Consider the following 14,545-nt stretch of genomic DNA (forward strand, 5'->3'; position numbering starts at 1 on the left):
CGAAAAATGACAAGTAAAAGTCAGAGGTATTCCGAGAAAAAACAATATGGCTGCGCCCATTAAATTTCGCCGGTTGTTATGTTCAAGGAGTTTAAACACCTTTTGTCGGTTCCTGCATTCAAAAAGACGTACAGGTGATGTTCAACAACAGAACGAAACACATTTTGGCTTTCAAAATGTAGCAGAGGACGAAAAAGAAGAAAAAGGTATCCATGTGCAGTAATTTTAGAACTTCAACATACTAAACTTAGCCCGAACTTCCTCAGGCTCTGACTTCTCAACCCTCCTCTTTTTATTTGGATACTGAAATTTTGGGTAACGGTCAGAAACACTACACGGGAAGCTGAACAATTGGCATTGGTTGTATGAGTCAAATGTACAGATTGGGGGCACACACTACACAGGTAAGTTAATACATTGACATTGTACCTGTGCAACCAATGCAGAATACTTTTGAGATAAATAAGTAATTATATATGTTTACGATTTCAAACATGCAAATATATTTATTTTAAAATATGTATAAGTTTCAAGTGTGCTGGATTCATTTTATTTACAAAATTTCAAAAAATCTATTTTGAACAAAAAAAAAACAGTCATAGTGAGTTGCTTTCAACATGTAGTGAGCGAGCACAGCAGATTGAAGTGAGTACTACAGGGATAAAATCTATGCTTTTCTTATCTATTTAAGGTTGTGAATTATTTTTCAATTCATTTTTACTACAAAAAGTTTCAATACTATTTTATGGTTTGGTTTTTTACAGAAAGATATAAAAATGTACTTTTTCATAATTACTGAAATACAAATGTACAAATGTAACTTGATAGGGGTTATACTGAATTTTCTAGATTCATGTTCACATGATTTGTTTTTTTTTTGTTTTTTGTTTTTGTTATAGTAAAGCTTAAGATCAGAATGAATTTGTATTGGTGGTGAATGTTTCTGGACAGTATTCACAAATGTATTATGGAGGCATCATGATGTTAACTGAAAATCATTAAAGAAACAAATTGGCAATCTAACATTCAAAGGACTTTTTTTGTCAATTGAGTTGTGTTATTTTTCTCAATTGGCACTTGTATTAAATTCCATTCTGTCAAATCCGATTAAAGTAACATTGTATATATGTATGTTTGAAAATGTTAATACTAAAATAAAAAAAGTTATGCAATATTTTGAAGAACATTTCAATGCTATTTCATGTAATTTGATCCATTTATAACAACAATACATGCAATTAACTCTTTGAATCTGATCAAGTTCTGAGCTACAGTCTGTACAAAAAAAATTAAATTGACAAATATGTACTTCCTACATTTTGAACACTTCACGCTTTGACCAAAGTCTGTGTTTAAAATTTTAAACACTTGTTTTATACAATAGAAAGACCCAAATAAAACAAAATTTACATAGTTTTAACAAAAAATATTGTCGAATTTTAATCTATATTTGTTTATTGAATTATCATAGTTTTAATCTGTACATTTGACTCCTACAACCACTGCCCATTGTCCAGCTTCCCAGGCAGTGAGAAAGATGGTGTATACTAATAGTACATGTATACTTTTTTTGTGGTAATGGTAACGCAGTACATACCTAAATGTGTTACCCATACCCGTACCAACTTTTTGCAGTATCCAATGAATGTGTTACCCGTACCTGTACCAACTTTTTGTAGTATCCAATGAATGTGTTACCAAATGATCTATTATATGAGTTCTGGAAAACTTTGAATTCATTTAAATTTTCAATTTGGTAATGGTTACCAAATTTATTTACTCTAGAGCAAAAATTAACAAAAAATTAAACTAATTTTTTTTTTTTTTTTTTCATTTTTCCAAAGAGGTGATTGCAAACATCAATTCTTTGAAATATTTAAAAATTTGAAAGAAAAACAAAAAGTTACAATACTGTATCCTAATTAGTTAACTTTGAGATCTATGGATTTCGTAAATATATGTTGTCATACTAGCAGACAAAGCCCAAAACAACATTGTTTTTGTCTTTAAAATGTATTACATCAAATGTTTATTATCAGAGGTAGATGTATAATATAATAGCAGTGATAAGACCTATACTGCTACCACACTCTCCAAAGAAGAGATTGTGGAAAACCATAAATTTGTGCTATCCTCTTTTGGTCTCTCTGCCAAGGAAGATGATTGTGATTTACTGTCTATGTACTTGATTCCTAAACTCCACAAGAATCCATACAAACAACATGACATACATGTAGCTGGATCTGCAAAATGTACCACCAAACCCCTTTCAAAACTATAAACTTCTATACTCACAACTGTCAAAGAGGGTCTGCAGTCTTACCACAACACTTGTTACTCCCATAGTGGATTCTGAAAAATTTGAAAGATCTTTTGGAGACCCACAATTCAAGATTATTATCAGAATATAATAGCATTAAAACTTAGGATTTTTCAACACTGTATACTTCTATTCCCCATACTCAGTTAAAATCCTAGATACAAATATATAGTTCTTGGTAGAGATTCCTCATACTTTGTATAAAACAATTCCATATCATCTTCCAAATATACATACAATGTTTTCAAAATGCTGGAATTTTTATCCAATATCCGTGCAGCACCTGCATATGGAGTTTTCATATCACAGCTCATACGTTATGCCAGAGCTTGTCTTAACTATGCAGACTTTTTGTATCACACTAGACTTCTTACAATTATGTTGCTATAAGATTTAAGTCATCACTAGTGAAAATAAATTGACTACAGAAGTTTTATGGTCGTCATGTACTCGTGGATTGTTATGGTGTATCCATCTGCACCATGAAAATTGATTTGTTCAATGTGTCATAGTTTTCCTTTCCTCTTTCCTCTACCCTGGACTTGACTTTTTTTGAGCAACTTGACTGATGTGACTAGAAAAGCAGAGGACGCTTACCCTACCAGTGCACCTGGTCCATGCTCCCATTTTTTATTGGAGTCCGAGTTGCTCATTTACTTTTGTAACTTTGTATGTATTATTTTAGTTACTTTATGTTCTTTGTTGTGTATGTCTGTTTTCCATGTCTGGTATTTGTCCCTGGATTACATTCTTTTGATTTCTGCTATAATCTTGGTTCCCTTGATTACTTCTTCTAAAGGTATAGCTTAGGTGCTATGTTTAAATCTTTTTAATTATTATTTAGTAAGTAGATTTCTGTTTCTGCAGGTAGAATTTTAGAAACGCACCTGCTGTATCCATTGAAAGTTTTTAGAGAACTGTTCACTCAGAATGTCAAATTTTATTAAAAAATGCCAAAAATTGAAATAGCTCAAAGTTACCAAATTCATTAACCAAGTTCATAAACCATTGAGTTACAGAATTCATTAACCATAAAGTTATGGAATTTGTTAACAGTTACCATAATCAATACCATTTAAGAATTTGGAGTTTTCTAGATCTGATATTTATCACGGAATGTTAAGTTATGAAAATTCCATGGGGTATGGAAAAGTCTCTTTCAATCCATTTCTAGTGATGAAAATGATGTATAGTTTCTAAATATTTATTGTTTGACTTGTTTTCTGTTTTCAAAAGACGCAAAATGTGTAACTGGAAGTTACTATACCAAACTAATAGTTCGAATTCTGTACCCTACTTACTGCAAATTTCCATGCAAGCAAAGACAGGATACACATTTTATACCTAGAATGAAAAAGAAAGTATTATGCAATTTAAATTGATTGTCCTTGAATATTTTGATAATGATTCAGTGTTCTAATGTAAAATATAATTTATATGAAAAAATTACAGATAACAAAATTACCACATATTGATTTTGGGTATGGAAATTTAGGAAATATGTGTCATGTAATAATGAAGAAGCCGCAAAATTGTATTTGGATAAATGGGGAAAAGTTGGTATAAGTACGGGTTACACATTTTGGTACATACCTGGTAACACACAGTACCATACATCAAACTCCAATGCATTTTCATTTTAGGTTCATTTCCCTTGAATACTGTATGCTGACACCATATTATTGAGTACATGTAGGCATTGCCCATAAACACAAAATTTTATTTTTGCCAGTATTAGGTTCCACTGTAAATGGCCAGTAGTTGTTGGTACATGCATGAACAGTTAGGTACATGAATGAGCAGTAAGGAACATGCTGCTTATGCATGAGCAGTTAGGTACATGGATGAGCAGTAAGGAACATGCTGCTTATGCATGAGCAGTTAGGTACATGGATGAGCAGTAAGGAACATGCTGCTTATGCATGAGCAGTTAGGTACATGGATGAGCAGTAAGGAATATACTGCTTATGCATGAGCAGTTAGGTACATGCATGAGTAATAGTCGTTTGTCTTAACTGAGTTTGTTACAAAAGTAGAAGGGGCAGCATTAATTGCAATGTTACATTGTCATAAAGTAAATCATGCCAAGGGTTAAGGCCCCGTCCCATCCCTTCACCATAACTCATGCTAGCCAAGGGTTAAGGCCCTGTCCCATCCCTTCACCATAACTCATGCTAGCCAAAGGTTAAGTCCCTGTCCCATCCCTTCACCATAACTCTTGCTGGCCAAGGGTTAAGTCCCTGTCCCATCCCTTCACCATAACTCATGCTAGCCAAGGGTTCAGGCCCTGTCCCATCCCTTCACTATAACTCATGCTAGCCAAGGGTTAAGGCCCTGTCCCATCCCTTCACCATAACTCATGCTAGCCAAGGGTTAAGGCCCTGTCCCATCCCTTCACCATAACTCTTAGTTGTATAGTATTGTGTCTACTTTCAATATTCTTTTGCTATTGATGTTAAATTTTTAGGCATTCAAGATTGTTATAGTTTTAAAGTAATTATTAGAGAGTGACAGTCTTCCTGCTATTTGCATTCTTTCTTCTAGATACCACTTCTGTAGATGAATTTTTATTCTCATCACTCTGCAACCTGCTAATTTTCATGTTTGTATAGAGCTCTCCCTTCTCACTCCTCGAGCTGTGCTGGCTATTAAATCTCTTACACGTGTATGAATGGAATGGAGACATTTTTCCACTTAGTATGTATGTCACAAATTAGATTTCACATGTTTGAAGAAAACTAATTGGAGTTACTCTTTGACAATTGGAACAGTATGATATTTGGCTTTGCCTATGAGGGACAGAGATATTTGTACTCAAATTACAAATTGATTATGGATTATGTTTTGATCAAAGGGAATATGACTTTCTATGACTCATGCTGTGCATCTTATCGAAAAGTTCAAATAATTACTTCCTAACTACATATATGTACACCATTTCCAAACTACGTCACTTCTGATTTTGAATCATTCATGTTTCAGAGATAAAGCATTAATTCATCATTCTTGTAGATCAACAAGTTTGAGTGATTTCCTCTGAAGAGTCAGTGTATACAAATTTTTAAACAATAATGGCATGGATCAGGGATTTATAATATATTATCCATCCACACCATACATTACAATGACATGTGCAGATTCTGATGTTTTTTTATTGTCTCATCAAAGAAAGAAGAATGAAACTGAGGAATTGTAACAAATGCAGATGTATATTATTATCTTAAGAAGTAAACATTGAGAGGTCAATGTGAGATCATGTAAATCCCGCACCAAGTTGGGAGCTCTGAAAGATTCCATGATAATAAATCAATCAATCCCTGGGTTGTACTAAAAATAAAAAAAGAAGAACAAATCTAAATAGCTATATTTATATCTTTTAGAATGAGGAAACATTGCATTTTATCATCAAACACTTGACAAAAACTTCAAAGATTTATTTGAAGTGATGCTGGTTGGAGATGTACAACATCAATCACTTCTCTATTAGTCCATTACTTTTAAATGCATTTCTCTGTGACACTGTGACAACTGCGAATTTTGTAAGATAAACTTTTTACACCGCCTCACATGAAGTGGCCATGTTTTATGTGATACCTTCCAAAAAGTTGTCTGTCTGTCCATCTGTTTCCAGATAATAACTTAAGAAGATATTGAAGGATATTTTTCAACCTTTGTATAGTTACAGATCAAGTTCAAATTTCAGTTGAAGAGTTTGATTAGATTATTATACAAAAGTTATGGCCATTTTAAGTTGATTTTACCCTCAAAAAACTTATTGCAACATGACAGGGTATCTAAAGTCCCATAAAATGCCCTTTTTTAAGTTTATTTACAATGATTGTATATGATTGTTTTCAAGTCATCTCTTCTATTTTTAGTTTATGAAGTATTTAAGAATGTTGCCAGTAAATATGACCTAATGAACGATGCCATGAGTGGTGGGGTCCACAGACTATGGAAAGACCAGTTCATTCACAGACTAGCTCCAACACTTGGGACTAAACTTTTAGATGTTGCTGGAGGAACAGGTAAGTGAGTTTACAGAGTGGCACTTACACTAAGGTCAAAACTTTTAGATGATGCTTGAGGAACAGGTATTAGTGAGGTCCTACACTCAGGTAAAAAATGTTTGATGTTGCTGGAGGGACACACATTTTTGTTTTTTTTATGTTATACCTTTTCTTTTACTTATGTTGACCTGATGTTCCTTGCATTGCTTTGTCAAATGGTTCCCCTTAAATAGTACTTTAGTTAAAAATGAATGCTAATTTCTCTAAGTTATTATGAACTTCTAGGGTCACACATAAAACTAACAAGATTCTGTTAGGGAGTTATGGATAAAATGCCCATAACTACAACCCCAGTTAAGTCCCCTTTACTAATTCCTAGAACTAAGCACAAGCACTTGTCTAGTAGTATATGTGTTATTTATTTATTGAATAGTGATACAGAGCAGTGGTAGATCCAGAGAGGGGGGTCCAGAGGGTTGGCACCCCCCTTTTTATTTGAAAATTTATCATTTTCATGTGTAAACTTGACCAAAAATGGCAAATAAGATTTACACAAAAAGGAAATGAGGTTTGTCAGGGATGGTTTCAGAATTTAAGGTTTGGAGGGGTGTAATGGAATTAATGCAGAGCAAAACAAGGAAAGAACATATTGAGGGGTAAAATTTATGAAAATCAAGATTTTGAGCAATAGTTTTTGCACCGAGATTATTGATGTCCTGTCTTTGTTCTTATCTCCTTGTTTTTGCTATGATCCTGACAGGTGTATTAAAATTCAGAAAGAGAATAGTTAAAACCCGCTATACTTCTTATAACACTATTGATAAATATCTTCATGACAATCCGTCTTTTCCATAATATGACTTAATGAAATTATATAAACCTGTATATTTTACAATGTTTTCTGACAATTTTTAAATGCTTTAACTTACAAGTATGTATTTTCAGGAGATATTGCCTTCAGATTTTTGAAGTACTTGGACAATGCTGCTGGGAGAGCTAATGACACCCCAACATTTAAGAACTTAAATGTGGATGGTTTTAATCTGAATGAGGATGACACATCATCATCATCTTCCTCAGATGAAGAAGGTCATGTGAAACATCATGTTACAGTGTGTGATATCAACCAGGAAATGTTGAATGTAGGGAAACAAAGAGCTGAGAATTATGGGATAAATACTGGTAAATATTTCATTTTGATATTTTCACAGAGTTACTATTAACTTTGACTTTTATTTTAGGTTTCTATGCCTATAAAGCACTGGGGTAAAGCGGATGACCGTAACGGCCATTACAGTCATCCAAAGATGGAGGATGGAAATTCGGGTCAGAATATTTTCCTTTAATGAAGTTGTCTATTCAAGTTATTCAACAAAATAAATATGACAAATTGTTTATCATTCATCAATGCTTGATATTTGAAGTGGGTAGCATATGGGTAAAATGTATTATTTAGGAGAAATTACAAGGTAAAAATATTGGCGGGGTGACCATAACTAAGAATGTGGGATGACCGTAACAGAGCAAGGGACTGATGAACGGTATGACCGTAACAGGTTTATTTGATACGAAATATTGACCAAAATATTGTAAAAGCTATTGATATGGTTAAAATAGTTACTTGTTGAAGTTAATATTTGAGAGTTTTGTGCTTTTAAATTTATCTGAAAAAAAAAAATCTTCCTTTTCTCTCTTTTGTTCCCTACATGTTAATCTCAGTATCAAATTAAGTGGAGTATTAAAGGTGCATACTTGTAATATAATTTTGTAATAAATTATGTTATGTAATTTAGAAGGTATATAACAATGAGATATGAAAATTGAATTAAACCAAAGCAAATATATCGTACTTATTTGGCAGCTTAGTCTAGTGAATGGTTCACGATTTATGGAAGCCATAACTGCCCCCTTCTCAATCATTGTACATGTACATAGGTATCATTCTGTTTTAAGGCCAAGAAAAAAAAAACATGTTTGTTTAAGGTTTCATATAAAAATATATTAGGTAAGTAAAATCATTTTATATTGACACTTATGGGAGGACTTTTTTAACTTTATTTGTGCTCAACTAAGAAATGATAGTTTAGTGGCATTTTATCAAAAATAACATAATGAATGTGCTAGGGTGGGCAAAAATATATTGGTTTGGTAATGTAACATTTAAAGACAATTTTTTTTTCTTGGCCGTAAGATGCCATCGAAGTAAATTATATTTGCAATATATAATTTCAGTCAGAAAAATTTGGGTGAAAGTCAGCAATTTCATTTTTTAAAGTATATTTTGTAACATGCATTCTGACACTATTACATACAATTACACTAGTTTGAACCAGTACATTTGTAGCAAGTAAATTTACCACCTGAATCTGCGGAATCACAAAAAAAACTCTACAATTTAATATTCACATATCATCTGATATGAACAAATGTTTACTTCTTGTGTATATTTTCTTATCATAGCTGTTTCTCATTTCTCTTACATGATCATATTAACAACAGTTCAGATCTCACATGAAATTATATTATGAAATTATAAATTGTATACCAAACATACACTCCCTGCCTTATGCAAGCCAACAATATTGTCTACCGCATGAGGCAGTGCCTGAGCCATACATGTACATTATCATGATGTTTCTGCTTTGTTCTTTACTGATCAGCTGTTATGTTTAGGATTGTTCTTCACGGAAAGATAAGGAAATTCTTCAAAGATGGATCACCGAATCCATTGATTCAACGTGCTTAATTTTTTTCAGTATTTTGTACAAAACACCGCTTGTAGTAGAAGTCATTTGGAATGAATTTATTAATTATATTGGTTTTAACATAATTCAGTGAAATCTTTTGCAATTCAACGTTTGTCATTGTGGTAAAGTACAACTTTCATCATGATATATTTTTGTTTCTCATGTTACAGACATCTCTTGTGACACGTTACAGTAATCCTTAGAAAAAGAAGAATCTTCATAACGGTCACCCCGCCAATATTTTTACCATGTAATTTCTCATTAATCATATATTTTACCCATATGCTGCTCGCTTCATATATCAAGCATTGATGTATGACTAACTATTTTTCATATTTGTTTTGTTGAATAACTTGAATAGAAAACTGTATTAAAGAAAAATATTTCATCCTCCATCTTGGGATGACAGTAACGGCCATTACGGTCATCCGCTTTACCCCAGTGAATAAGGGCAAACATATTATTCAACAATTATATCTATTTTATATAAACTGAGGCAACCCATTTATTACTTATAACAAACTATCATTTTAAGACTAATTTGCTTGCTTGAAGCCCCCAAGTAATAAGTAATGGAAAATTTAATTAAAAAAATTTTTAAACTATTAATCATTCACAAGTCATCAGTGGTAATAAAATGTCCTTATATTCTTCAGGTATATCGTGGTTAAAGGGCAATGCTGAATCGCTCCCTCTAGAGGATAACCAGTATGATGCTTACACCATAGCATTTGGAATCCGGAACTGTACACACATTGATAAGGTCAGGTAACTAAATCAGGAACTGTACACACATTGATAAGGTTAGGTAACTAAATCAGGAACTGTACACAACTTGATAAAGTTAGGTAACTAAATCAGGAACTGTACACACTTTGATAAGGTCAGGTAACTAAATCAGGAACTGTACACACATTGATAAGGTCAGGTAACTACATCAGGAACTGTACACACATTGATAAGGTTAGGTAATTACATCAGGAACTGTAAGCATGTTAATGAGGTTGATATGATTCAGTGATGTTTGTAATATGCATGTAAAATTAGAACTGGAAACATACCCTTTTTTTTTTAACTTTAAAGAGTATAAACAGGAGAGTAATATCTTTACATGGTGTTTTAGAATGAATTTTATTTCAGTATAAATGAATTATTTATTTCTTGAAGGTTTATATTTTATAACTGGCTATATTTAATGTTGTAGATTTAACATTGCAGACTGTAAACATTTACTTTTCACAGGTAGTAGAAGAAGCTTACAGAGTACTAAAACCTGGTGGTAGATTTATGTGTTTAGAATTTAGTGAAGTCAAGAACCCCTTACTTCGAAGGTAAAAGTTATTGTAGTTTTTGAAGAGCAAGTCTTTAGCTTTAAAATGTAGTGATTTTCCTGTTTTGACCTTCGTCACCAATGGTGACAGCAGGTCTAGGAACCGCTCAACTCTGTCTGTCCATTTGTTTGTCACATTAATGGGTACTTACTTTGTGTAATCTGCAACTCAAAAAGTATTAAGCAATGTTATCCATACTATTTTATATACATATTTAAGATGTGCACCTCCTATTACAGTGAAGTTTAATTAATTATTTGCTGAATTTTGAGCATGATGAATTTAGTCATTTTTGTTACTTTATGTGTGAACAGTACCTGCTTTGTGTAATCTGTAACTCAAAAAGTATTTTTAAGCAATATTATTCAAACTTTGCACAGTGATTATACACATATTGAAGATGTGCACCTTCTATTATAGAGAAGTTTGATTATTTCATTCCTATATTTTTAGCATGTTTAACTTTACCACTTGTTTAACAGTATATGCTACTATTAGGGCATCACATATGGAAATTTGTAACCCACAATGTAGTTTTTTAACTTGATAATTGTTTATATACACATTGAAGACATATATGTGCTGACAAATTTATGATGGTGATATAAAAGGTCTATAAAAGTATTGGTCTTTTAATGAACGTGATTGTGATTCCTGAGGTCTATACATGTATTGGTCTTGTAATGAACATGATTGTGATTTTGGAGGTCTATACATGTATTGGTCTTGTAATGAACGTGATTGTGATTCTGGAGGTCTATACATGTATTGGTCTTGTAATGAACGTAATTGTAATTCTGGAGGTCTATACATGTATTGGTCTTGTAATGAACGTTATTGTAATTCTGACGCAGATTTATTTTCATTCACATAAAGCAAATTGATACATGATGTAGATTTAAGGCATTTCTCCCCAGAAAAATACTATATAATAATGTGGAATTTGTCTTTTCAAATTTAATTTTTAAAATTGGTTGTAATATTTTCCAAAGGAAGAGATGTCAGTTATTTAAAATTCACTGTCATTTGTTGATTTTGTATATGAGACATCAAGAAAATCTTTTCTGATTAGGAAAAATTAAAGTTTTTTTTTTTTTCAGGCTAAAGAAACAATAAAAAAATCAAATTGGTTTACTACATTTTTACCTACTAACATGATGTGAATTTTAAAATGAGTTCATTCCATTTTCATTTCAGTTTATATGACAATTATTCTTTCCAAGTAATACCTGTTATGGGTCAGGTGTTAGCTAGGGACTGGAAATCTTACCAGTATCTTGTAGAAAGTATTCGACAGTTTCCAAATCAGGTATAATACTTAACACCATGTGAATTTTATCTGTTAATAGGAAAGTATAGCAAGGGGACATGACTTTTATATTTATTATTTTTCTTTTATTTGTTATGAAGCCGTATAATGGTATTATGTTGTCGACTGCGTCATTATCATTTGATTTGATCTGTTTATAAAATAGGGATCACTTTTATTCTGGTGAAATACTTTTTCTGTGTCAAATAATAAATCCGGAAGCTGAGCCCTATGAGGCATTTTATTGAAGATGTGGTCACTTGAAAAATGACTTATAAAATAACAAAACTTTTAAATATAACGAGAATGGATATGGTGAATATGTGAAAGAGACAACTACCCCACTGGGATGAACAATGTCAGCCCAAGGCCACCAATGGGTCTTCAATGAATTACGAGGAAACCAATTAATTTTGAAAATGATATTGATCAAGTTAAAAGGTTCACTTATTTTTTCCTAATGGGAAGCATTTATTCTTTTGAAATTTAAATGGAAATTTCTCATTGAAAATGTAGTGTTACTAATTTGCATTCATGTATCAACAAAAAGAGTTTTATTGTCATAATGGAGAAACATTGTTTAGATAGTTTCATTTGAAATTTCTCTTTTGCATTAAGTGCTCATAATAATTGTGGGAATTACCTGTATTACCCTAAAGTGTTATGTTGGCTTATGTAAGATTAGATGTTATAACTTTTGTTTTTAGGAGGACTTCAGGGATTTGATCAGATCTGTAGGATTCTCCATGGTAACATATGAAAATTTGACCTTTGGAGTTGCTGCAATCCACTCTGGATTTAAACTATAGTCATTCTAGGAATAATAAATAGTTATTTATTTTAATCATAAATGACCAATATGTACTTACTAAATTTGAGTTGTTGAAATTAATTATACAAATGAAAGTTGTTAATTATTCCCTTTATAAGCTCACCTGACTGAAAGCCATATGTGAGCTATTGCCATCACTTGGAGTCTGTTGTCATCCGTCATCATCCCTTACAATTTTTCAAAACTCTTCTTTTCTGACACTACTCGATTAATTGGAACCAAACTTGGTATGAATGTTTCTTGAGGTATCCTGCATAGAACTGATGTGGGGATTTTCAATCTGTTGAAAAACATGGCTGTCTTTAAAAGGGTTAAAAGGATAGAAAATCTGTGGAAAACAATTCTGTGAGCATTAAAATGACTAAAACCAAAGAACAAATCTTGCAATACCAAAGAACTGAAAATATGTTGAAATTAACCTACTGGCAAGATATCCTTGTTCCTATAGATTTTATGGAAGCCTCTGAGTCCCCTATACTTCTGTAACATTATAGGTTGGACTTCCCTCCCTCCATACTCCAAACAAGTTAGAAAATAGCTTGCCATCCAATCTCTAACGTTGCATAGTTTTTTTAAAAGACTATGTGTAATAGTGGCAATTCACAGAAAATCATATGAGTTGCCAGACATATTTAAACTATATGATGTAGCATCATAGTAATGAATGTTGACAATGGGGAAATCAAAGTCATTGTGTATTTCACAGTGTATAGTTGACCGCTTCATTTGTCAAATGAGATGGATTTGGATGTTGAGAATTGGCCACTTATAAAGACAATCAGGATCATAAACATTCTTTGTAATAAATACTCAGTTTAATAGGACATTTTCAACTGGAATGTGATTAATGGTTCATGGCCCCCTCCAATCTTGTCACCGATAGGGACCTTAATTTCAAGCATTATAGGGTAGATGAGATGGCAGAGCCATTTCAGCTAAGACAATAAAGTGATTAAGCATTATTCATATAGCAAAAGCTATAATTAAAAGGACTGTGCAAATTTTGGTTCCTATAATTGAAGCAAGGTGGGGATGTGGGATGGTAGAATTAAGTATAAAGATTAGGAAAATTCTGAAAGATTCTATGCAACTACAAAGTTAGAGTGATTTGATGTTTTAAAATCTGATTTTTTTTATTATTTAACAGTGTCATTATCTTTCACTCATGTTCTTTTCTTCTTGGATGTAAAACTCTTCTTGCTCTTTGTGGCCTTTTGATTTGGAAATAAAAATTAGTTACGTTATATGTTATGTTATTCTCTGTAAGTTTTTAGAATTTTTTAAAATCCACAGAATCGCACTGAATTAATCACTTGGGAATGTAGATTATTTCATACATTGGAGTTGTTAAAATTTGATTTCATTTACGCAGCTGTCTAGTGAAATTCGTGTTCCCCATTTTTTCTATAACTTAAAAATAGTAACATGAATACTTTGAATATGGTTGATTGCTTACTATACGATTTAATTCACGGAAGCTGATATATAAAAAAGAAATTGTTTACCCGTTTACAGCTTCTTACTGATCAGTTCTGTATAAAGTCAACGAGAATATCGTTTATCTGACAAGTTATACAGTCAACCATGTAGAAATTTGTACTACTGCTTTCCATTGCATGGTATTGTGACGAAAAGGGAAGACATAAAAGAAAAAAAAATAATCATTTAAAAAACATATGTATAGTCCGGGATAATTTTGACCAAGAGAATGATAATTAAAACTAGTACTACTGTACGTAGTCCATGGGCTGGGAGGGTCCACCGTGTACCCCCCCCCCCCCCGAATCAATTTGTCGCCAAAGAATATTCTTGGATTCGTTTTCAGTATGTGCCCCACTGGGTAAAAAAAAGCCAAGATTTTTATGACTCAGTTGTTCGAGCATCTAACCCTTCCTGGGATAGCATGTGTGAACAAACTAAACATTTAGGTATCATCGTATAGCCCAATGTCTCAGCTTTACAATGGTACCAAGAAAGTTGCAGTAACACTTAGGGT

The 14,545-nt window shown here is 32.4% G+C and overlaps 1 protein-coding gene across 1 annotated transcript; it reads left to right on the top strand.

Moving 5' to 3' along the window:
- The first annotated feature begins 38 nt into the window (after nucleotides 1–38).
- Nucleotides 39–13,793, top strand: LOC148608214 (2-methoxy-6-polyprenyl-1,4-benzoquinol methylase, mitochondrial-like). Its single transcript, XM_088546351.1, has 7 exons — nucleotides 39–206; nucleotides 6,199–6,348; nucleotides 7,276–7,512; nucleotides 9,734–9,840; nucleotides 10,320–10,408; nucleotides 11,606–11,717; nucleotides 12,425–13,793. The coding sequence occupies exons 1-7, from the start codon at nucleotides 47–49 to the stop codon at nucleotides 12,524–12,526; spliced, it is 957 nt and encodes a 318-aa protein (XP_088402477.1). The 5' UTR covers nucleotides 39–46; the 3' UTR covers nucleotides 12,527–13,793.
- The last annotated feature ends 752 nt before the right edge of the window (nucleotides 13,794–14,545 follow it).

This window comes from Perna viridis, chromosome 9 (genome assembly GCF_037379345.1).
Source record: "Perna viridis isolate PV_CMFRI_1.1 ecotype Kerala chromosome 9, ASM3737934v1, whole genome shotgun sequence".
In the NCBI taxonomy this organism is placed as follows: domain Eukaryota; kingdom Metazoa; phylum Mollusca; class Bivalvia; order Mytilida; family Mytilidae; genus Perna; species Perna viridis.